This window comes from Eleutherodactylus coqui, chromosome 4 (assembly GCF_035609145.1).
Source record: "Eleutherodactylus coqui strain aEleCoq1 chromosome 4, aEleCoq1.hap1, whole genome shotgun sequence".
Classification (NCBI taxonomy): Eukaryota; Metazoa; Chordata; class Amphibia; order Anura; family Eleutherodactylidae; genus Eleutherodactylus; species Eleutherodactylus coqui.
This window is the reverse complement of record NC_089840.1, coordinates 210,174,227-210,199,684: the sequence shown is the minus strand read 5'-3', so window position 1 is coordinate 210,199,684 and position 25,458 is coordinate 210,174,227. Positions and strand designations below refer to the sequence as shown.

Genomic DNA, 25,458 nt, shown 5'->3' with positions numbered 1-25,458 from the left:
AAAATGCTCGGGTGCTCGTTACTCGAGTTGACCTTTTTGTAATATTCAAGAGCTCAATTCGAGTAACGAACCACATTGAAGTCAATAGGAGAACCAAGCATTTTTGCAATTCCCCCTCGGGAGTCAGTCTCTCTCTCTCTCAGCCAGAAGTGGTAATGTGGGGATGGGTCAAACACGGCGTGGTACTCGCTCGAGTAACGAGCACCATTGAGTATGCTAATACTCGAACGAGCATCAAGCTCGGATGAGCATGTTCGCTCAACTCTAATGTTAAGATTTTCTAGAACTATAAAGACATGATTCCCCTACCCAGAAGGCATCTCCCATGTCCTTGCAGAGTGGCACTACGGTAGACTAGGACGTATGAGATACATCCTTGTTTTAAACAACTATATCTCAAGCTGTATTGAAGATCGAGTTTTGGTTGTGGTCTTGTTTTAAAGCAAAGACCCTTCATTTTAAACACAAGACCAAAATATTTATTTGCAATACAGCCTGAGACACAGCTGTTCGAAGTGGGAGCTTTCAATGCAGCCCTCACTCCCCACTATTTTGCAGATAAAGCTTTCACTGTGGTCTTGTTTTAAAGTTAAGAATCTTAAGTTTCAAAATAATACCAAAGTCAATGCTCTGTCACCAATACAGCCTGAGAGACACCAAGTACAGGTTCATGGGATATTTAGGTGAAAATATTGCTTTCTTTCCCCCCCCCTTTCAGTTTTTTTTTTTAATCAAAGTTGCTTCAAGGCAACCGCAATTGAACAAGTTGTCTGCTTTCAGAAAATACATAGTGTTTACAGGTGCGCTTAGCTTTTCAAGAAAATTCCAGTATTTCATAGTTTGTTACATTTTATAAATTTCCAACTTAAAACCACATTTGTAGTCTCTCTAGGTCTGTTGATTTAATGAAGATAGTGTTTTCCCAAAAATAAATCCCCGTCTTATATTAATTTTGCCCCAAAAGAGGCAAATTGTCTTTTTTTTTTTTGAAAGGGGAGGAGGGTATTATACTCACCTAGCAGGCGTCGTTCATATCACTCCCGCCGGGCTGTGACGCTCCGGCAGGCTTCTGTGTAGTCCTCAACGCCGATGGTGCATCTCTTGCTGATTACAGGACTTGAATACCCCAGCCTCCAGCAAGCGACTGGATGAGGCGGTGCTCCTGAACAAAATCCCAGCCATTCAATGATGTCATTCAATGAATGGCTGTGATTGGTTCAGGAGCGCCGCCTGAGCCTATGGTAGCCGACACTTGATGCACCAATCAGAGCAATCGCTTGCTGGAGGCGGGGTATTCAAGCTCAGCATTGAGGACTGCACAGAAGCCTGCCGGAGTGCCGCAGCCCAGCAGAAGGGACCAGAACAGCACCTGCTACGTGAGTATTGCTTTTTTTCCCCTTTTCATGTAGTGTAGCTAGGGCTTATTTTGGGGGTAGGACTTATATTTCAAACCCTCCCTGAAAATCAGGGTAGGTGTTATTTTCGGGAAAACACGATTTGTACATGTAGACAGGCCTGAATGGTATATGAACTGTGCACATGCTGAACTTTTATTTTAGAAGGTATAATGCAACTAATATTCTATTTGGTTCACACTTTTAGCAACGAATAAGCATTTTTTTAATGAAAAATTAATTTGATGCAAAATTGCATGGAGGCACCTATGTATATAAAGTGTTGAATGGCATTTCTACGATTTTTATTTTTTTTGTTAATTTAGGATTTATCTGTATATGTCAAAGGTGTGAAAATTATCCTTGCTACTGAAGCAGCAACCTTTAGCTGTTAACCTTTTCGCTGCCATAGATTTTTAGACATCAGTCATACTTGTACCAGAAGCCCAGTGGAAATTTGTCAGGCCCCATAATTATAAGTCTATAAGGCTGTATTAGGATTCATTGGAATCAATCTAAAATCAGATCCAGTGTGGCTATCATGGCTTCATTATGAATGGAAGACTTGACCCCAAAGATGAAAAGAGTTACCAAATAAATCGATCAGTTCCTTTCCTACATAACAAATGTATTAACCCCTTGATGAAAAGAACCTTTTGGGCCTTAATGACCAGCTCATTAAAACCTTTCATTGCTCCTATTAGCAAGGCGGCACAATATTTTTGTGCCATTTATGCTAATAGGACAGAAAGCTTGTCCTTGCACTATGCTGCCCTCAGGTACGCCAAATAATCAACATTTCTCTAATGAATTCTATAAAGATAACTTGGAGATACTTTGAAAAAACAGCAGAGGGGTTTTATGTTCTCTCCACTAAGATCTTATTAGCAAACTACGGAATGTCTATACTTCTAGCAGATTCCGTACCAAAGTAAAAGGATTCTACCGTGTCTATGGCGTGGCTGAAATAGTCTAGCATTAAAAGTTTTGTACATATATACGATTTGGCTATTGAAAACTTTATCTGTTTACAACAGATGTCCATATAGCCGCTTTCATTCACACTATGGCCTACATTTTAAGAGTTTACAGGCTAGACATTTATGGCATATACAAGTACAATGCTGTAAATGTTTGCATTGGGAAAAGTCCTTTAATCCCTAACTAGGCTCACTCTGGCTACATTTTTACCACCTTGTGCAATATGTACAGGGAATTAGAACTTTATGAAGACAGGTGTCAAATGACACCCTTTAGAAACCCAAATTGTGACTGACATGTTCATCTCAAAATCTCTAACCTCTGGCAAACCCCTTACTGGAAGAGATCCATCTCTACTGACAGACTTCTATGCATCTTAAAATTAGGGTAGGTATCAGCTTGCCAGGCTTAAACGGGGTGGAACCAGAATAGCAAGTTATCCCGTATTCACTAGACAGAGATAACTTGCTGATTGGTGAGGATCTCACCGCTTAGACCATAGCCGATTTGGAGAATGGGACTCCCATGTCCCACCCTTATGTCACTGCGGAGGGGGGCGCTTCTCCCCCTGCAGTGACACCACTCTGGATGGCAATCAGCACTCCATTCGTTTTAATCAAGCTGTGTGTAATACCCGAGAGGCACCTGCTTGGCTATCTTGGCAGTCCCATGGAAAATGAAAGGAGAGCTTGTGCAACCAGTGCCCATTTACTCTCATCCTCACTGCAGGGGGTGCAATAATCCTACAGTGAGGAGGACGAGGGGCATGGGACCACAATTCTCCTAATCAGTGGGAGTTTCAATGGTGAAACCTCCACTGATCAGCAAGGTACATCCTATCTGCCATTCTGGAACAATCCCTTTAAAATCCTATTTGGACTATGTCTGTGTGGGCTACCAGATCTTGACTTGATAATCAGGTATCAGGTATAGATACACACTGAAACATATCAGTGTGGACATCTGCTATAACAACAACTACAACTAAATGTGAAGATCCTGGCACTCAGACATGCTAATTAATAAACAAAGGTTATTTGTTCACACTGGGATTTATAGGGCTGTCATCAGTTCTTTGCATTATATCACCAGAGGGTTTGCCTGGCTGTACGAATCTATTTCTGTCCTGAAGGCGAGTTGTTGGCATTGCTGGAATATCTGTCAGCTGTGACCTCTGTACACCAGACAAGTACATTCATTTTCAAACGGTGACATCAATAGTTAGTTTGAGCGGTCTTAAAGGGAATAGAAATGACCTATTAAATAAATCATATTTTTGTGTTAAACATGTTTTAAGATTTTTTGGGAATTTCCTTTTTAACTGTCTGCCACAATCTGTATTTTTAACAACCCTAAAATCCTGCATTCTTCACACTGAGGACAGAGCCCAACACTAGTCTAACACTTCCTGATTCGTGGAGAAAGCGTTCCAGCATTCATCTCACTGACATCACAGGCAGGATTACACTGAGAGGTGACACCTATATGGAGAGAACACAGCATCCATCATCCACAACAGGTATAAGCTGTGACTATCTACTCCCCTCCGTGCAATATGACCTCTGTACCGGTCAAGTCAATGGGTCTCCATCAACATCAAAAGGGCTGTCCCACTTTTGTGACTTTATGAAGTAGCCATAGGATAGGTTATAAGTGTCTTGACCACTTGGGGAGGTCCCATCTCTGGGTCCCTAGCAATCATTAGAATAGGTGTTTAAATACCGCCCCCCCCCCCACCCACCCACCCAACCCCGCCCCGCCCAACATAGGATTATAGCCGCAGTCACACGTGAAGACTATTTATCTACTTTATTAATCAGTGGAGACAGCCAAGTGCTGTACTTGGCCCTCTCCAAATTGGTGTACATGTATTATGCCAGGTAAGCCAGGTTTCTGGCATACAAAAGTCGCAATTTCAACGCCTACAACAAAATTGCAGTTTTTGAGGTTTTTACAAGGCCTTGCCGCTTTTACACGAAGTGGGCAGAGTCTAGTCTTAGAGAGCATAGCAGTATATGGCTTATCACATTTGCTATGATGTGTGCCAGCAACTGATATACATAACATCTGCTTTTCCCCCACAAACAGCAGCGCACCACTCTTATCCACACTCTTATCAACAGACATGTGAAACGGACTGACATACACACAGTCCATGAAGACGACAGTGGTGATTTGGGGCATACATACAAACAAAACAAAAAATTGCAAATACACTTTTCTAATCTCCAAAGTCTCCTTTAGGTGTACTGTAAAGAGTAGGTATACACCAAGGATTAGGCAGCTTCACGGAACCAGTTCCTCAGGTAAACATGCCAGGACTCTGCTCCATACATGGTGTAACAATCCAAAAAGAAAAAAGTCCGGTGTGGATGAGGGGCATAAAACTTCAAGCTCTATAAAAATCTTTAAAAGCAAGCCACCCCGACGCATTTTGGGCGTATTGCTGTTAGTCACAGCCATCACTAAATGAGTCAACCAACCAGGCTTCTACCTCATGGAGTTCTTTGCCTTCCTCTGGATCAACATTGGGGGGGTAATAGGCTGAACTAGATGTGTATTTTTTTTTCAGCCTCACATGTATTCTAAACTCAACCGTAATCTACGGAGTTATTTGGGCTAAGCAATCATATACACTGCACAGAATATTTGCATATAAGAAATGAATATGCAGAATATTCTGGACTTTATTATTTGTTTTAGATATTTAGACATTCCAAGTTGCTCTTTGACTTGCATGAACCACATGACTCCCTTGGATTATGTCATCAGTTTTGTAGATTGAGACACACACAACCAAGCCTCGCTTTGAACCTCACATCCACAATACACGTCTTCCAAGACTCGTTTTGAATTACAGCACTTTAGACGTAGATTTCTATATTCTGTTACAATGTCCTTTTATATATGTGAACAGGAGATTTTTTTTGTAATCTTGTTGGACTTTTATTTTTGATATCTTTTGGTATATTTCATATGTTGTAACCTGGTCACATTACTATTTGTTCTTCTAGATTACAGTTTCACTTCCTGTATCGGTGGCCATGATGTTGTTGCGCATGGAATATGACAGAAAATTGCCTTTGTTTTTACATGTGTTTTAATCATTTATGTAGTAGGTTTTTATAAATATTGATTGGTCAGCCAATCAATGCATTGCTGGATGAACCAATGCAATGGCTGTGATTGGTTTATCCAGCGCTGCATTGATTGGCTAAACAGCGGTCAAAGTACTGATCACAGCTATCATTTCCTGGGAGTGGGATTTCTGAATTCTGTAACTAGGAGATGATGTTATATTAGGACTGAGGGAACTGTGCCGAACCTCTAGAGAGCAGCGGGAAGGAACTGGACCAAGCCTTGATGTTTGTTTTTTTTTATGTAGTGTAACTAGGGGCTTATTTTCAGGGTAGGGCTTATAATTCAAGCCTCCCCGAAAATTAGGCTAGGGATTCTTTTCGAGGTTGGTCTTATTTTTGGGGAAACAGGGTAGTTGGCTCATTCAGAGACAGCTATAACTAAGGACGACATGTCTGAAATGAGTCAGTTGCATGATCAGTGTGTTGGCTAGTTTTTAAATACTGTAATGAAGCTTTAAGTTTTATGGCCCTCATAAACACTGGACATTTTTCCTTTTTGTACTGTAATAAAACATCCAAAATGTCATCAGTGATTAAAAGATTTGCCCTAGTAGCCAATAAATCTGTTCTAAGGTGTTATGAATAAAAGGAACCAAGTGATATCACAGTACCCCTATCTCTACGCAAGCTAATTTTCCCACCATATGTACAATTAAAGACATCATCCAGTCTTGGGACAAAATTCAGTCCCAGGACAGAAGGGTCTTGGGGTACATTACCTGTACTTCTTTTTCTCTGCCGTCCCTCCCATCCACCAGTTCCAGGTCCAGTTTTCAGCCACTCTTCGGATTGCCTAATCCCCATAATGCATTAGTTGTGGGTTAGACCAGCAATGCACTATACCTGCTCTCTGATTCGCCAGAGCTACTCATGTGATCAGCACTGGCCAATCATAAAGCAGTGCGCATTGTGCATTGGGTAGTTAGAAAATTGCTGCAGCCATCTTGGAGAGTTGAAAACGGGTGCTTAAACTGGAATATTGGGGAAATGGCAAAGAGCAACTGCAGATAATAACCCTCCACCTCCTCCGGGCCAACACAGAATTTTGTCCTAAAACTGAAGGGTTGCTTTAAAGTATCAACTCTCTTTTACATATGGAAAGCCTAGCAGCCATGCCTGACCTGGTAGTTTAATCAACCACAAAGAACTTACTTGTTTTTCTGATTTACAGATGTCTCTGCACCATTAGGAACTAGTTCCCTGACTTCTGTGGTTCCAAAGTTATCCACTGTAACCTGCGTAAAAAGAGGAAAAGTTGTTTTGGAACAAAGTGTACATTTATATATGTGATATATAAAAAAATTAAATGTCTTTGAAAGAAAAAAAAAAGTAGTACAGAAAAAAAAACAAAACCTATACAAGTTTGGTATCATAGTAATCGTTCCGACCCATAGAATAAAGTTATGACGTCACTTTTGTTGCGGTTTGTGCGCCGTAGAAACAAGACGCATTGAAAGATGGCGAAATGTCTTTTTTTCATTTTACTCCACTTAGAATTTTTTTTAAGTTTTCAGTACACTACATGGTACTTTAAATAGCACCATTGAAAAATACAACTCATCACGCAAAAAACAAGCCCAAATACAGGGACACCGATGGATAAATAAAGGCGTTACGATTTTTCTTGAATAGGGGAGGAAAAAACGAAAATGGAAAAAGAAAAAATGGATTATACCTACCTGATAATCAGGTTTCCAGTAGTCTCCACGACAGCACCAATTGAGATTGCCTCCTCCTGATAGGACAGGAACAAACTGAGAGGTTAAAAGCTCCCCCCCTTCCCCACTTTCCTCAGTGGATTCTAACGAATTGCCGGGGTAGGAGCTCAACTTAAAATTTTATTATTCTTTTTATTTTATTTTATTTTTTTTATTTATTTTTTTTTAATAAAATTATATCATATTATATATATATATATATATATATATATATATATATATATATATATATATATATATATATATATATATATATATATATATATATATATATATATATATATATTTTTTTATATTATATAGTTTCTTTTCTATCAATTTAGGGAGGGAAGGTACGGGTGCTGTCGTGGAGACTACTGGAAACCTGATTATCAGGTAGGTATAATCCATTTTTTCCCCCAGTCGTCTCCACGACAGCACCAATTGAGACGTACCAACTAAAGTTTTCCTAGGGTGGGATTGCTGCCGAGAGGACTTTGCGGCCGAAGGCCATGTCCTCGTCCTGCTGCACTTTTACCCTATAGTGTTTAATAAACATGTGGGGTTTCTTTCAGGCTGCGGCTTTGCATATCTGCTCGACCGAAGCTGAGCTATGTTCGGCCCATGAGGATGCTACTGCCCTTGTAGAATGGGCTTTAAGAGCTAAAGGGATTTCCTTCCCGAGGGCCTTATAGGACTCTATGATGGCCCGGTGGATCCACCTGGCTATGGAGCTTTTTGCTGCTTTGCTCCCTTTATTTGGGCCACTGAACGGGATGAACAAGTTGTCGTCCCGCTTCCAGTGGCTTGTCGCCTCTATGTAGCCTAGGACTGCTCTCCTAACGTCCAGGCAGTTGAGGGTTTTTTCTTCCTCATTTTTAGGTTTACTAAAATTTGAGGGGATTATTATGTCCTGGGACCTATGAAAATGTGATCCTACTTTTGGCATAAACGCCGGGTCCGTTTTAAGTAGTAATTCGGTGGCCGAGATTTTCAGGAACGGGTGGCGAATGGACAAGGCCTACAGCTCGCTAGCCCGTCTTGCGGAGGTGATGGCTACTAAGAAAATGGTCTTAACAGTAAGCATTTTTATGGGTAGTGCTTCGATCGGCTCGAATGGTACCGTTGTCCTGGCCCCTAGGGCCCAGTTAAGGTTCCAGACTGGAAAAAGATTTATGGGCCCAGGCCGTAATCTAGTTGCTGCTGCTAGGAACCTGTTGACCCATCTGTTGTCTGAGAACTTTGTGTCACATATGGCGCTAAGGGCTGTGACCTGGAACTTCAGGGTGCTTGGAGAGAGGCCCGTCTCTAGGCCCCTCTGCAAGAACTCTAAGATTAGAGGGATGTCCGGGACAGAATCCCCGCGATCCCTTCCCTGTCTCCATGAGGAGACCCTTCTCCAACTTTCTGGTAGATAAGGTGGGTAGTCTTTTTTCTGCTGGACATTAACGTTTCTACTCCTCTGTCTGAGAATCCCTTCTCTTTTGGTGAGGATTCCTCAAGAGCCATGCTGTTAAGTGGAGCCTGTCTAGGCTCAGATGGCTCAGTGGGCCCTGCGATAGAAGACCTGTTCAGGTAGGGAAGATGACTGGGTCCTGGACGCTCAGTTGCTACAAGACCGAACCAGCTTCTTTTGGCCCAGAAGGGGGTCACCAGGATTAGTGTGCATACCTGGGTTCTGAAATATTGTAAGACTCTGGGGATCAACGGTATAGGGGGGGGGGGGAGGCGTACACCAGCCCCTCTCCCCAGTCTTGGCCTAGGGCGTCTACTGCTGTCGGACGATCTCCTGGCCGGAGGGAGAAGAAATTGCTTACTTTGGCATTTTTCCCTGGTTGCGAACAGGTCCAATTGTGGGATCCCCCACTGATTGATCAGGATTCTGAATGCTTTCAGGGAGAGAGATCATTCTCCTGGGTCTATTTGCCTCCTGCTGAGAAAGGCCGCTTTTGGTTTAGCGTCCCCTTCAAATGGGTTGCCGTGATCGAGAGGATCCGGCCCTCTGCCCAGTGGAAATTTTTCTGTGCAAGGTTTTGCAGAGCGGGAGATCTTGTGCCCCCTTGGTGTCGTATATGGGCGACCGCGGTGATATTGTCTGACAGTATCTTTATATGCTGGTCCCGTAGCGAGTTCCCTAACTGCTGTAGGATCTGCCATACGGCCTGTAGTTCCCTGTGATTTGAGGACTGTTCTTTTGTTCTTTGAGGTCATGGGCCCTGAAAGAACTGGTTCCCCACGTGCGCTCCCCATCCCCAGGCGCTTGCATCCGTTGTGATGCGAGTGGCTGGGTTTTGTAGCCAATGAACCTCTCTCCGCAGGTTCTCTGGGGATGCCCACCAACGCAGGCATGTTTTCGTCGCGCTTGGAATGTACATTCTTGTCCCTAGAGAGGACTGCTTTTTGTCCCACGTGGATAGGACTGAGGCTTGCAGGGCTCTGGTGTGAGCCTGGGCCCATGCCACTCCTGGAATGCCTGAAGTCAAGCTTCCCAGGAGAGACCTGGCTTCCCGAATTGTGCATAATTGTCTCCGTAAAAAGGTTTTGACTAGCAGTCGGATTTTTTGTATTCTCTCCTCGGTTAGGCAGGAGCCGTTAGGAGTTCTCTGGACTCTGCTATTATTTGGACCGACTTCTTCCTCAGGTAGGCGGCTACCTCCGCCATAATTTTGGTGAAGATTCTGGGTGCTGAGGAGATCCCGAAGGGCAGGTATCTGAATTGATGGTGCTCTATTTCTTTGCCCATATCCACTGCGAGCCTTAGGTATTTCCGGGACCCCTCGTGGATCGGTACGTGGAAATAAGCATCCTTTAAATCGATGGATGCCCTGTAGGCTCCTTTGGGAATCAACTTTATCGTTGAGGAGATGGACTCCATCTTGAATATCCTGTATCTGATGCAGGTGTTCAGAGGTTTCAGGTTCACTATCATCCGCTGTTTCCCACAGGGTTTCCTTACTAGGAAAAGCCTGGAATAATGGCCCTGGGTCTCCTCGTTTTGCGGTACGGGGGATATTGCATTTATAGTTGTTGCATGTCCCCAACGGTTTGCCTTAGTAGGTGTAACTGTTTGGAGCCTCCCGTGATAATGAATTTTCTTCTGGGGAGGGACACCAGTTCTATCCGGTATTCCTGCTGTAAGATCTTTGGGATCCATGGGCCTTCGGAAATCGCGGCCCCTTGATCCACAAAGCCCTCCAGCCTTGCCCCTACGGGGATGGCGTCAGGGTCTCTGATTTGGCTCCCCCTGGTGGGGGTAAAAGAGGATATTCCTTCCTCTGCCCCCCTTGGGGTAACTCCAGCGGCCTGTCTTGCCCCTGCCTCGGTAGGTCTCTGGCTGTTGCTTTGGGGCCCGGAAGAAGGTCTTCCCTCTCTGTGGTTTTTCTTCCGGGGTTTTTTTTTTTTTTTTTGGTCGGCCGCCTTCTCTAGAATTTTGTCAAGGTCCGGTCCGAACAAAAACTGGCCGTAGAACGAGAGGGCGCATAGCTTATTTTTGACCACGATTTCAGCCATAACACTCTTCTGGCTGAGTTAGACCGGGCTGTAGCTGTCGCTGAGAGTTTGACAGTTTCGGCCGCGGCGTCCGCTGGGAAATTTGTTGCCATACGCAGGACCGGAAGGGAATTTAGGATCTGTTCCCTCGGCGTCTTATTGGTTAGGTGTAGCTGTAGCTGTTCTAGCCGTACCCCCAGAGTTCGCGCCACACGAGTGGCTGCGATCCCTGGCCTAAGTCTGTTTGCCGCTGCCTCCCATGATTTTAGAAGGCCCTCAGCTTTGCGATCCATGAGATCTTTTAACTGTGCGGCGTCCTCCACTCTTTTTGGATTATTTTGGTGATATTCTTGTGGACAGGGAAGGTATGCTTGCGCCTCTCCCCTAGTCCCCCAAATATCTCATCTTGTAGGGTACGTGGTTCTCTGGGCTCTTCCATTTTTAGGGTAGCCCTGACTGACTTAATCAATTCCATTAAGTCGTCCTGATGGAATAAGTATTTTTTGTAGTCCTCCTAATCTGAGGACTCCTCGGCCGCCTGTTCCTCTTGCTCCGACCGATGGAACTCTCTGAGTCGGAAGGCTCGTCAGGAACATACGCCCTTTTCTGGCGTTTCACTGGCGGCGCCAGCTGTGACGTTAGGGCTGATCTACCTCTTCTTTCAGCAGCTTCCTAACGTCCTCCTGATTCCTCTTTAACTAGCCTAGCTACGCATGCCTTGCACAGAGGCCTCTGGTACGTAGCTGGCAGTTTTATCCCGCAATCCGCGCATTTTCTGAGTTTTGTTCTGGGGGTGATGTCTTTTTATATCCCCCTGACAAATAAAGCATTTTTTGTGGGTAAATATGCAATTTTCCATACACAATACACTGGATATTTGCATTGTATTTTTGCGGGTACATATGCAATTTTCCATACACAACACACTGGATATTTGCATTGTATTTTTGCGGGTACATATGCAATTTTCCATACACAACACACTGGATATTTGCATTGTATTTTTGCGGGTAAATATGCAATTTTCCATACACAATACACTGGATAATTGCATTGTATTTTTTGCCGCACTGGCTACTTACGGCCGCTGAGGCTGAGGTTTCAGCTGTCTCTGGGGCTGGAGCACTCATTACTATACCGGTGCTGCAGACACCCTGCGACCTGTAGTGCTGGTTTGTTCTGGCTTCTCTCATGTTCCTATTTTTTTAAAATTTTCGCGCTCCTGCGCTAAGCCCCGCCCCCTCCGCTCCTGATGCAGATGTGATGACGTCATCGCGCTGGGCACGTGACGCGGCGCCCCGCCCCCCCGCCGTCGGAGGGCTTCCTGGAGCGCCGCGCTGTAACTTCTGCAGGGAGGACGAGGGGGACTGAGGCTCCCGCTTTGTACCCCCCATGGGCCGCCGCGGGAGGAACCTGGCCCGGGGGTTACCACCCCATGTGGCGTCCCGGGAGTCGTCTGGCTGGGAAGGGAGGACAGGGTGAGCCACTGCCTTCCGATCCGCCTGTAAGTAATCCTGGCTGGCTTCTCCACCAGCTCCTCTCAGAGATCCTGCCTCCTGGCAGGACAGGAAGACACTGAGGAAAGTGGGGAAGGGGGGGAGCTTTTAACCTCTCAGTTTGTTCCTGTCCTATCAGGAGGAGGCAATCTCAATTGGTGCTGTCGTGGAGACGACTGGGGGAAAAAGGGGCTGCGTCATTAAGGGGTTAAGTACCATTTGGAAAATTGGATAGATGAGAAAATCGGTTATCAAACATTAAGCCTAAAACTTCTAATAAAGACCAGATAAATTAGATTCTTCCGTAATGAGGAGTTTTCAGGCTCCAGTAGGACTTGGCTGTAGTTAAACATGGTAGGTCATCAATGACATTTTTAAGAAGGGATACATACTGTAAAATTGAGATAGAACGTCTCTTCGATGTCATCTTCCATGTAGTCCAGCAGCTGCTGCATGCTCCTGAAACACAATAACATTTGTTGTAAAGTCTTAAGGGGACCTATCACATCTTTCAATAATTGCAGACCTCCGAATCCATTTATAGCGCCACCATTTCCATTTTTCTTTTTAGTTTAGCCCCTCGCCATTCCATCCATTCCTGAGCAATCGATGCAGCTAGCTTTGGTGCCATATATGAAAACGAGACCATGAACTATCAAGGTGATGGTCACCAGTACGATATCCACAGGGCCTTTTTAAACAGAACGATTAGCATTCATATTCTCACTGGATCGCAAGATTGTTTAAATGCTGCCAGCGACTGAAAGACCAATGATAATTCGCTCGCTTATCGTTCGTTCAGTAAACATAAAAATGAAACGATTGGCCAGCGTAAACAGGCGATCATCTCTGGTGTGAAAGCACAGGAACTATAGCGCTGGAACAATCTTTGAGTGCTTTAGCACCCAAAATCATCCAAGTGTCAGTCCAGTCTCACTTACAGATCCCAGGCAATTAAACATAAGAAGTCAGAACTTCGTTATGAACAGTTAATATGAATGTTTTCATTCACCTGCCAACATCTGGCATCAGCTCCTTTAAATCATCCAAGGTGGGTTTCCTCTTCAAAAGTTTCTTATATAAGGCCAAAGGAAAGTGAAGCTCAACGATTGTGAAGTTGTAAATTGCTAATCCACAAACCACACCTATGAGATGAAACAAATCGCTGTCCTCAAAGGTCTGAGAGAAACAAAAAGACAATTAATTATATGACAAAACTAGAACATATCTTGAAATACTCCTAAGAGACCAAAGCTCAATGTCCACGGGCGGATTTGATTTGTGGTACCCGTGCGGGAGATCTGTAAATCAAGCCGCCCATAGGGACGCATTAGCGTCCGCAGGACAGTAGAAAGCTTGCGGATATGATTTTTCCCCAGCGTGCGTGTCGCATGTGCAGGAAGAAATCGCAGCATGCTTCACTTTCCTGCGGATCCTGCGCGGACAGCTTCTATTGAAGTCAATGGAAGCTGTCTGATCCACGGACTGCTGGCAGCTGTCACTGTTCCGCGGGAAAACAGGAGACTGGAGGGGGAAAAAAAAGCACTGCGCATGCGCTGGGCGCGTCAGCTGTGCTGAAGAAAGAAGATCCAGCCGTGATGGAGGAGACCCGCGCTGGATCCAGAGAGGTAAGAAAATGGCTTTTCCTCTCCATGTCCGCAGGCAAGCCCAGATTCCACTGCGGGATTTAGCAGTGGAATCCATGCATGCAAGTGGACATGAGGCCTAAAACTTTGCAGCTTGTATTTTTACATACATTAATTAGCCATAACACTGTACAAGTTCCCTTTGTGCTGCCAAAACAGATCTGAGCTGTCGAGGCATGCACCCCACAACACCACTGGAGGCATCCAGACTGCTGGAGCAGACCCTTTAAGTCCTGTAAGCTGTGAGGAGCAGCCTTCAGGGATCATTCTTGTTTTTTCAGATGCCTAAATCGGATTGAGATGCTGGAAATTTGAAGGCCAAGTGATCTCCTCACTGTTCACCCACCGACTTCTGGGAGGAGAGATCATGTGATCGCTGTGCTTGTCACAAGATCATTCTACCCAGAAGTCAGTGGGTGAGCAACACAGGTACGCTGATTACAGAGGATCAGAACGGGAGGAGTTAGACAGGTGAGTACTGTGCGTGGCCTACAGGGAGCACAAAAAGGGGATACTATTATGGTGTGGGCCACACGGGTAACATTACTACTACCTGGGTAACTATGGTTAGGGAGATTACACAGACATTAAGCAGTGCCGTATTTGGTAGTGTTGGTCTTGGTATAATTGGCTTTGTACAGTGACATATGGAGGTAATTATACAGGCCATGATGAGTACAGTGATATTGCATGTGTGGTCACTTTTACAAAATAAAACAATTTAACTGTAATTTTTAATACAATTATTAGAAAACTTGTTATTTATTTAGACCAACTAGGGACACCACAAAGTTATATTATATTCTCGTGTGGTGCAGAGCGTTAAGACAGCAGAATAAAGTGTTACGGTCTCACTCATGACCTGAAGGTTCAATCACCGCATAGTTCAGGTAGCCGACTCAAGGCCGATTCAGCCTTCCATCCTTCCGAGCAGGGGCGTAATTAAAGAAGATGCAGGGGATGCGGTTGCACCTGGGCCCAGGAGCCTTAGGGGGCCCATAAGGCCTCTCTTCTCCATATAGGAAGCCCAGTACTATGAATAAAGCATTATAATTGGGGGCCCCGTTCCAGGTTTTGCATTAGGGCCCAGGAGCTTCAAGTTACGTCTCTGCTTCCGAGGTTGGCAAAATGAGTACCCAGCTTGCTGGGGGGGGGGGGCAATAAGTCCCCATGTGTGTCTCTGCTAGCTACATGTTTTTCCCCCAAAGTTCAACTTTCCTGGATGTGGATGACGTACAAAACATGCATCTAGCAGAGAGGTCCGGCCTGCCTCATTTTTATGCAAAGCGGGAAACTTTTAAAGTGCTAATACAGAGATACACTTTTATCCACAGTCATAGCAAAGCTAGTGTTGGAAAAAGAGATCCTACATAATTGTAGCGCAGTTATTGGCTTCCATTGCTAAAAGTTTACCTTTAAATGTGACTTTTAAAACACCCAACACATTTAGGTAGTTGGCAAAAAGTCTTCACTTGCTCAAATACTGAAACATTATCAAATAAAACTCCACAGCATAAAAATATGCAAAAAAAGCCTTTTTTCTATAACACACAAGTCTTTATTGCACTGCTTTATCCACTTCTATTGCAAATTGAATTTGTAAGTGAAAGCACCCCCACAAACCAAATTTAAAAAAAGGACTTTAAAAGATAAGGTTGTTTCTTGAAGAAAACCCCTTTTAAATAGAAGCTGGCCCCCAACAAGCCACATCTGGCCAGACATAAATGGCCATCTTGAAAAACTCTCCGCTCTGGCTCATAGTAGACCCCTGAATGTGGTGTCCCCCACCATTATATCCATATAACACGTTTTATTCACTGCTAAGCAGTAATGATATTTTTGGCTGAAACATCAAAGGGCATTTTACGTGAATATTTATTTTTCTACCATTTACATTCAGTGATTTAAGCAGATTTACACATTTTTTTTCTGTACAGCTTTGTGTCAATCTCATCCCACTGACTTCAAATAGAGAAATAAAATACAATGTAGTAAAACGCATATATATTGTTTTGGTGCTTTCTTAGTAGAAACATCTAATTCTTTCAGTTCCCAGCAAACTTAACACATCATTTCATTAGATTTGAGCTCTAAAACCTACATAAAATACTAAAAAAAACCCAAACACTCTGTACCTGATCTGAAAACCAAATAAGTCTGGATTCCTCATAGAAACGAAACATTCCATACTTTGGATCTAGAAGTTCTCTCATGATCAGTAAGAAAAACTCTTTACGTACTCCACCAGCATCAACAGCTTCTTCACCCACAAAGATGACCTACAACGGTCCGCACAAAATGTAGTATTACAGAACAGAAAGGACATGACTGAATGATGCAAAGAAAAAGTCTAAACTCATACTTTACCTTTAAGGGTTTCTTGTAATCAATATTTTTGGTTTTCCTTAAAACTTCCATAGCATCCCCTACAATGTTGTCTCTACGTACTATTAAAATTAGGCAAGGATCCACCGATTCAACCACTGGGAGAAACATGGATGAAAAATTTTGTCTGTTGGCTTGATCAATTGCCATCTAATAAAATATAACGCGTGTTGAAATTAACATGTGTCATTATGTATATGAAGACGCATCAGTGGCCGTTATCCAGCAACGCGCCTGTAAATTTAGGCCGATTGTGCAACATACCTGCATCTGTATGACGGCATCTGTCTGTAGCAGAGTCGTCTTTGCTTGAGCATCAAAAACGAACGGGTAGGTACAGATTGTGAGTGAACCATCTGGTCCCTGAATGACAGAGGGGAAGACTTGCTGTATGATTGAAGAAGAAGTCTGTAAATTCTGGCAAAATCCATACATTTAAAATGAACCTTACAAGAATAATGGAGTTGCGTAACTATATATTTTATTCATATATAAATGGGAAATTCATGCAAACATGCAGGAATGTCATGATGGTTAGCAGCCACTGGTCTCAGAGTTTTTGTATCTAGTATGATTTTATGTAGGACTGACTAAATTATGAAATCCTCATATTTTACATCCGTTTTCCATCACATCCAAAATCCTATACATCCTAAGAAGGCATTGCAGCGACAGCCTAGTTTAGAGAGCCCCTTCTCAAGTTGGGCACGCTTCCAGCAATATGACACAGTAAAGCCACAAAGTCTATGTTGGATTTATCCAGTTGGGAACAAGCGTTAAAAAAATTCCCACTGCCATGTGCGAGCCACTCACTGCTGACAACAGGAAAGATTAAACGGAGTTTCCCAGGGAGTGCCACCTGTCAGCACCAGGATACACCGGGGTCGGAGTGGAACCCGCCGCTACACGGTTTGCCACCTGTCAGCACCAGGATACACCGGGGTTGGAGTGGAACCCCCTGCTCCAAACCATGTAGTGGCCAGCACTTGTAATTGCAGGCGCAACTCATACTGAATTCATGAGAGCTGCACCTGCAATTCTAAGCACCAGTCATTATATAGGATTCGGAGCAGTGGCTTCCGCTCTGACCCCCGTGTATCCCAGCAGTATCAGCGGACGCTGTCTGGAAAACACATATATAGTTCTACCAATCCAGAAACTGTGCTGCCCCCGATAAGCCAATAGAAAGAGGGCTATTAGCCAGGAATTGCGCATTATCTAAACATGCTCCAAATGAACCTTTGAAGCAGGAACCATACAGAATCAGAGAATCATTTTAACATACAAGATGATTAATTAATAGGACAGCATCATCAACATGTTTAGCTCAGTAGGGCTGGGTATTACGAGTGCATGCCATTTTCTTTTCATTCCTCAAATTTTATATAGGTTGTGTCATCCCATTTATAGAATAAGCTCTTGACGGATCCCCAAACCTACAAATAGATAAAAGTCAACAGTAAATTAATTTGTCCATAATATTTGTTTCAGGAATAGGCAGAGAATTGTTGACCAAGTCCTGTGGAAATCATACAGAGAACAGATGAGTTAATTCCCTGCTGATCGCTTTAGTTTTTGCTGCTACATACCTGAGGAGCGGGTCTTAATGATCCGTGTGCGTTACCGATTGCAGAAGCACAGGAATGATTAGCTCTGGGCTGACGTATTGGGCATCTGTGCCCGACTGGTCGTACCGTGTAAAAGGACCCTAAGGGGGGAGGCTAGGGCTGCAGTCAATAGTCTCAAAACTAGACCATATTGCGCGGTGGAAAGGGAAGAAATGACCGATTTCCTGAAGCACATGGAAGAGCTTTCTTTACAAATTTCCCAGTTTCAGTAGGAGTATATTAGGATCACAAGAAAAGAAAAACAGGATAAAAAGGGGAATTGCTGTTATTTATTTTATACGAGTTATCTGGATTCTAGTTTAGTGACCTTGATGTTATATTTTACCTAGCACATGATATAGTGTCAGTGTATAATCGTACCACAATACAATTGAAGAGGACCTTGTGGTCACTGTCTGTGGCATACGCCAAGCCCAAAGTCATGGGATAATGGTATGTAAACGGATTATAAAGTGGCGTGACCTCAGGTAGCAGCTTGGGAACACCCACACCTGGATACATTATGTCATGAGATTAAACACTGGCCAGCGTGCTCTTGGGAAGGCAACGAGAATTATCGAAGATCATATGGGACATTCCATTTCCGAAGTTGTGAGGGCATTCCTCGATCCAGTGTCATGTGTGTACCGGGAATGTCATTGAAAGCACTACCGGTCATAGTGGACAGCACCACGGATGCTTAATGACTGTGACCAGCAGTGTCTGGCTAGCATTGTTCATGCAAAACAGACAAGCGACTTCGGCAAAAAACGCATCCATATTCAATGTAGAAACACCATAAAGATACCCCAAAGGTCAGTGCAGCATTCTTTAGCTTCCATGGAATATGGGAGCAGAAAATCCATCAGAGTGCATGTCTTCACACTAGGACACCAAACACAGCACCTCACCTGGGTTCATACAGTAACTAACTGGACCGGCAACAAGTGGTGTGGTCGGATGATTTATGGTACCAATTGTTTTGGGCTAATGGAAGGTTTCATGTGTCGTGCAGACCCTATGAAGCCATAGACCCCAGTGGTCAACAAGGCACTCTGCAGGCTAGTGGTGATTCCATACTGGGGTGGGGTATGTTCTCATGGCATGGGTTGGGTCCACTAGTCTGCCTAAACATGTCATTAACCTGTGCCTGCTTCATTTCACAGCTAACCATTTGCAGTTCTTCAAGGACTCCATATACTTCCACAATGATGGGATATGTAAGCAGGATAATGCACCATGCCATCAGGCCCAAGTTGTCCAAAATTGGTTAAAGGAGCATTCTGGACAGTTCCCATGAATGGCCTGCACATTTGTCCAACATGAGCCCAATCAAGCATTTATGGGATGGGTTGGAGAGGTCTATTCATACTCGAGATCTTGCACCCAACAGACATAGGTAAACCTTAGTGACTAGTTGAGCCTAAAATTTTGAATTGCTCACTAATAAAAATATATGCATTTTAAAGTTAATTCAGGTTGTTTACAACGTAGTCTGTTAAGCTGAAATGAAGTCAAATACGCAATGTGGCAAAATTACTTTAAAAAGGAGTTTCCAGGATTAGAAAACATGGCCGCTTTCTTCCAAATACAGCACCACCCTTGTCCATTGGTTGTGTCTGGTATTGCAGCTCAGCTCACATTCACTTCAATGGAGTTGTGAGTAGCAATACCACACACACAACCCTACTGACAAAGGTGGGGCTATGCTTGGAAGAAGGCAGCCATGTTTTTTTAAGTCTGGATGATCCCTTTAAGTGCAAAGTAGCTAATGGCAAAAAACAAATTAGAAAGTTCCCACCTGGCCCAAAAAGAATGTGTTAATACTTTCAACAGGGTCATTTCTGCTTCTAGCTGACACAGTAAATGACAGCAAATGACAATGCTTATATTATGTAAGTTTATTACAAGAGTCACATTTCTCGAAGCATGTGGACTCGAATCTGCCGCAAAATGATATTAGGCGAGTTTAGGTTGCATGAATATGGCAGGGAAAACAAAATTAAAGCAAAATCCTAGTCTTACCTCAAGTAATCCCTGGTTTACGTCCTAAGAAAATGCAGTAGGAGGAAAGTGCTAATTAGTACCTGAACTCCCAATAACCATTTAAAGAGCACTCAATATTTTCCCGGTTTCTTATTAACATAGAATAGTTGTACCTACTCATTATGTGCAATCCAAGAGACCTAGCCAAATAAAATATACAGTGTATTTTTACATATATACACTAGTATAAAGCATTACAAATGAGATTTCTACACATGAAATTATAATTTTGGCTGTGATTATTTTAATGGAATATTTAACCTGTTTGCAGGTTAACCCTTTACAATCCAATTTTGGATTCAGGGTTTCCTAAAAGGCTTTCTCTTTTTGCTGTTACACAATGCTGCCATCTGCTGGCTAAAGCAAGTGTGTGCACCAGAGAGGCTCTGACAGCAGAGTGGCTGGCAATAGACAGAAGGAATACCCTGTCAGACGTCTTCTGACATTGGAGCTGTACAAGCTTTAATCAGTATTAAGGAAGACGTCAGATAGTGGATTGGAAAGGGTTAAGTTGCAGGTGCAGATTGGGTTTGAACTCACTGTATACTCGATGAGTGCCGGCAGTTTGACACAGCTGACACCCGCCACAAACATATGTGATTGGAGCTAGCTCCACTCATGGCAGTTTAAAGCTTACATGTTTTGTCAATCCTGATCGCAGCATGTAAGACGTTAGCTGGAAGGAAGATGTTCCCCACTCCGACTCACCATCAGTCCCCCTTGATGTGATCACCAGGTGTCAAGGGTTACTATGGTAGCCCTGAGATTAATGAAGGGCCGGCATTTATTTAACCATATTAAGCTTAATAGGTGAACGTTAAAAATACTGCAGTATTGCAGTGTATTGTCGTAGCAAGTGCGAGTTCAAATGCTTTATATTAAAAAAGTAAAAGTCAAATAAAAGGTTATTCAATTAAAAAAAATTAAAATTAAATTTAAAAAAAATCCCCACAGTTGCAGTTTTTTTTGGTTACCTCTAGAGATGAGCAAGCGTACTCGGAAAAGCACTACTCGCTCGAGTAATTGGCTTTATCCGAGTACTGCTGTGCTCGGGTCTGAAGATTCGGGTGCCGGCACAGAGCGGGGAGCTGCAGGGGAGAGCGGGGAGGAACGGAGGGGAGATCTTTCTCTCCCTCTCTCCCGCCCGCTCTCCCCTGCTCCCCGCTGCGACTCACCTGTCAGCTGCAGCGGCACCCGAATCCTCAGACCCGAGCACAGCGATACTCGGATAAAGCAAATTACTCGAGCGAGTAGTGCTTTTCCGAGTACGCTCGCTCATCTCTAGTTACCTCCATATTCTAAGAAAAGGTAATACAAAAAGTGATCAAAAAGTCACATGCAAACAAAAGAAATAAAATAGCAACAAAAACTGCAGCTCACTCAGCTAGAAAGAAATTTCACACAGCCCCATCAACAGAAAAATAGGAGTTACAGAGCTCAAAATATGGCAACAAAAAGTAATATTTTTTTTCTTCAATAAAAGCATACATTTTTTAAAAAGTAGTAAAACAAAATAAAAATCTGTAAACACAGTATCTTTGTAATGCTATAGACCCATAGAATTAAGGTTACATGTCATTTTTACCGCACTATAAACTCTGCAAAAGCAAGCCACTCCCCTTATATATAGTATATTAAATGGTACTATTATAAAAAGACTCATTCCACAAAAAACAGGCCCTTCCACGCTTATCGCCCCCTGCACACGAGTGGAAATTCCGCGGCGGGATTTCCCGCGGAATTTCCGCTGCTGGAAGCCTGCATAGGATTGCATTAACAAACGCAATCCTATGCAGCCGGCCGCGATTTGGCCACGCGGCAAACAAATCGCGGCATGCTCTATTTCTGTGCGGGGCTCGCAGAGCCTCACACAGAAATGCCACTTAGCCGCCGGCGGCGGGCACGGCTGAGTACGCGCTGGTCCCTGCAGGCGCTCGGGTCCCGCGGCGTGAATTCACACCGCCGGATCCGACCCGCCCATCTGCAGGCGGCCTATGTGAGTGAAAAGTTAAAAAATAAACAAACAATAAGTCGTTTTGGCTCATAAAAGGCAAGAATGAAAAAAAAAATGTAACAAAAAAACCAAAAATGGCTGGTAGTTAAAGGGGTAAATCATGAAAACGTACCATTATACAATAATTGGCCTTTGAAAAGGTAGGGCATTTTTTTTAAAGGAAAAAGGGCATAAAATGAAGACACATTTCAATGTTTAAAAAAATATCTTCCTTCAGAAAAGCTATTAAGAATGTACAATTCTGGATAGGAGTAAGCCTAAATGCCTCAATAGGTGAGGGAGATGTCATCCAACTTGCTGATTTGGTATGTGTATGGGAACTTCACAACTCTCTTCCCAGAGAGTTGATGGCAGAGAAAAGAAGGAACAGTCATGTTGATCATCAACACCCGTTCCTTTCATTCTCCCTGGAGGTAAGCCACCGCCAGAGGCGTTAGACAGCGGCTTATTCCCATCAGCACATGGAAAACACAAACACTCGGCTGAAATAAGCATTTGTGTGTATGGGGAAAATAACCGTCAGCCAAAAGAGCATTTGTCCAATAGCTATTGAGGATCAGTGGGCACCTAAAGAAGATTAAGGTATCAAATCTACTTACTAATTACCCATTGTTTCTACAGCAGCAAAGGATTTCTTAACACGGTAAGCAAATAGTATACAGTATACTAACAACATACAACTAACTAAAAAAGAGGGTAGTTGTGGGTTGTCACCACTTTTTAACTATAGAATATAAATGTTTATGTTTTGGAGAAATAAAAAGAGCTTAGGACATAAGTAGTGTTCTTTTTACGAATATGTATTGGTGAAACATTTGTGAAATTAATTGAAAGAAAAAAAAAAGGTGGCGACAGATAACCCTCAAGTACAGAAAAAAGATCTTATTACCACCTAATAGACACCTCCAATTCTGCTCAGATCATTTTGAACACGCCCTGTCAATCATACATTGAGATATGTTGATAAAGTTACAGTCGATAAGACCTGACTTACCATACCAAGTGCCCGCTGCTGGATCCAATTCATATAGTCATTGCGAATTTCTATAAAGTCTTGTATTTCATGAATGTAGAACTTATCATAAGGTATAATCTGTCCTGATCTTTCATTTACCTGAAAAAGGTAAAATCCCTTATTACACTGCTTTAGAGGACTGGTGACCTTCATTGGAAATATTTATCATGTCATGTAAAGCTAGTGATGCTCTACTAGGCGATAGTACAGAGTTGTAATTGGAGCCTGGAACAGTTTGGTTTCGGACGGCACTGCCAATGGCTTGTCTTGTTTGAATAAAGTCCAACAATGGCGAGGGAGGTAGTAATAAGAGAGTTCCACCACTTATATAATATCTATTATCACAAACACATGTGTCATGCAAATATCTATTAACATTAAGCCTGGGTTCACACACAGCGGAATCCCGGCGGAAATCTAGCGATTTGGCCGCAGCGAAAAACCGCAAGATTTCCACCGGGAGAAGCGCTGCTTCAAAACCCGCAGCACTCAACCGCAGGTTTTGAAGCGGCCTGGCCACTTGCTCTTCCGCTGCGGCCCGCGCTCCCATAGAGGAGAGCGCGGCCGCAGCGGAAGAAGAAAAAAAAAAATGAACATGTTGCGGCCGGCGAATCCACGCCGCAGCACCGGCTTCTGCCGCGGCAGATTTCCCGTCCCGTGTGGACGAGATTTCTCAGAAATCTCGTCCACGTGGCTGGCTAAGCCCGGGATTAGCGGCCGCAGGCAGACGTGCCGCGGCGAAATTCCGGACGGAATTTCCGCGGCAAATCTGCCCCGTGTGATCCCAGCCTTAAAGGTAGGTCGAGAACCAATAGCAGCCAATCAGAGTACGCTTCACTATATAAATGCAAACATACCCGATGCAGGCTCTCCAAAACCTTCAGGGTTGTATTAAGACAGGTGTTGAAAGCTCTTGCTTCCGAATGAGGAATTCCAATTTTTCCAAGTTTCAACAGATGTAGCACAACGTTTTTAAACAGCTGCACCAGCCGCATGAACTCGGGTTTCTCAAGAGCGGACCACCAGTTTTCTAACCAAAAGACATATAGAGGGAATAAATATATGGCACAGCCAAAATGTGTTATAGAAGTCGTGCATAAAGAAAAGAATGCGAGACAGAATCAATGCAACAACTTAATTCTAAAGGTTTCATATACTCTATGAAGAATCAAAACTCAATGTAAGTATGTCTGATGCTTTATAGATTTTAGTTCAAAGCTCCTACAATGTACAGTATAAATGTGCTAATACTATGTATCTATGCCATGCGTCTTTCTACAGTCATTACTGTCCCTGTCTTGTTGACTGATGTACATTATACACCAGGCTGCACAACATGGGGCCCACTACAGAATCTTAAAAAACGAAAAAAGGCTTTAGTGTACAAAAATAAATCTTCCAACCTAGAGAATAATGTTATCACATTACTTATTCTGCATGCTGAATTTGCACAAATGAAGTTGAAAAACAATATGGGGATTTTCTTTCTTCCAATCCCCCTCTAAAAACGAAAAATTACAAAACATTATATGTGCCCCAAAATGAGGTCATTAAAAAATATGACTTGTCCCACAAAAAACAAGCCCTCAAATGGCTATGTCAACAGAAAAATTAAAAAAGTTATGGCGCTAGGAACCCGATGTATATTTATATCAGGCGGTTGGGAAGGGATTAAAGAAAATGTGCCTCCCTACACATATCTGGCTATTTCACCATCTGTAATTGTTCACAACCTCTGAATTGAAAACCCACAAAAGATATGAAGTCACTGGAGCCCGACACTGAGGGATCATATTACAGAGTGCAGAGAGACTATGTGTGGAGAGGAAAGAGAGGGAGGCTGCAAACCAAGTCTCAGCCAACCAGAGACATGCCCACAAAGCAGATGTGTGGGACTGGAAAGGCAAGTGCAACTCCTTTATTTATTTAGCCTGTTTAAAAAAAAAAAAAAAAAAAAAAGACGACAACATTGGAAAACTCCTGTAATGTTTAGGGTTCGCTCACATTTGCTTCGAAGGTGCCATTCAGATACTCCGTTCCGGATTTCTGCTGAAATCTAGGATGAAATAGCGCTGTATGCAGTGCCATTTCATCCAGAAAAATATCGGAAAGCATAACAGCAGCCAGATGGACCCCCAACGTGGTCAATGGATTTCATCCAGCACCATGAGGATCCAGCACATGCCAGAACTGATACTTCTGGTTTCACCATTGTTCGGTGACTAGGACACAGCTGATGAACCAAATACAAAAGCAGCAGTATGAACAAGCTGCTTGTTGTCATCCTTTATTCCACTATGCATGACTGTCTAATGCAGGAGTCCCCAACTCCAGTCCTCAGGGACCGCCAACAGGTCATGTTTTCAGGATATCCCATGGTAAAAACACCTGTGGCAATGTCTGAAACACCGACAATAATTACATCACCTGTGCAATACTGAGGAAATCCTGAAAACATCAACTGTTGGGGGTCCCTGAGCACTGGAGTTGGGGGGGGGGGGGGATGCTGGTCTAATGCACGGAGATGAATTACAATTCCTTTTAGCTC

The 25,458-nt window shown here is 43.4% G+C and overlaps 1 protein-coding gene across 3 annotated transcripts in view; it reads right to left on the bottom strand.

Moving 5' to 3' along the window:
• Window positions 1–25,458, bottom strand: part of HERC4 (HECT and RLD domain containing E3 ubiquitin protein ligase 4) — a 62,634-nt gene that overhangs the window by 6,020 nt on the left and 31,156 nt on the right. Inside the window, exons 14-22 of one of the 3 annotated variants that reach the window (XM_066600683.1) lie at window positions 23,768–23,940; window positions 22,890–23,009; window positions 19,861–19,884; window positions 16,493–16,591; window positions 16,211–16,378; window positions 15,979–16,122; window positions 13,210–13,376; window positions 12,590–12,656; window positions 6,668–6,750 (exon numbers count right to left, since the gene is read on the bottom strand). In XM_066600683.1, coding sequence (XP_066456780.1) covers window positions 6,668–6,750; window positions 12,590–12,656; window positions 13,210–13,376; window positions 15,979–16,122; window positions 16,211–16,378; window positions 16,493–16,591; window positions 19,861–19,884; window positions 22,890–23,009; window positions 23,768–23,940 — 1,045 coding nt within the window. Of the gene's footprint in view, window positions 1–6,667; window positions 6,751–12,589; window positions 12,657–13,209; window positions 13,377–15,978; window positions 16,123–16,210; window positions 16,379–16,492; window positions 16,592–19,860; window positions 19,885–22,889; window positions 23,010–23,767; window positions 23,941–25,458 lie in introns of those variants that run through there. The other 2 variants (XM_066600684.1, XR_010792608.1) reach the window with 2 other exon arrangements.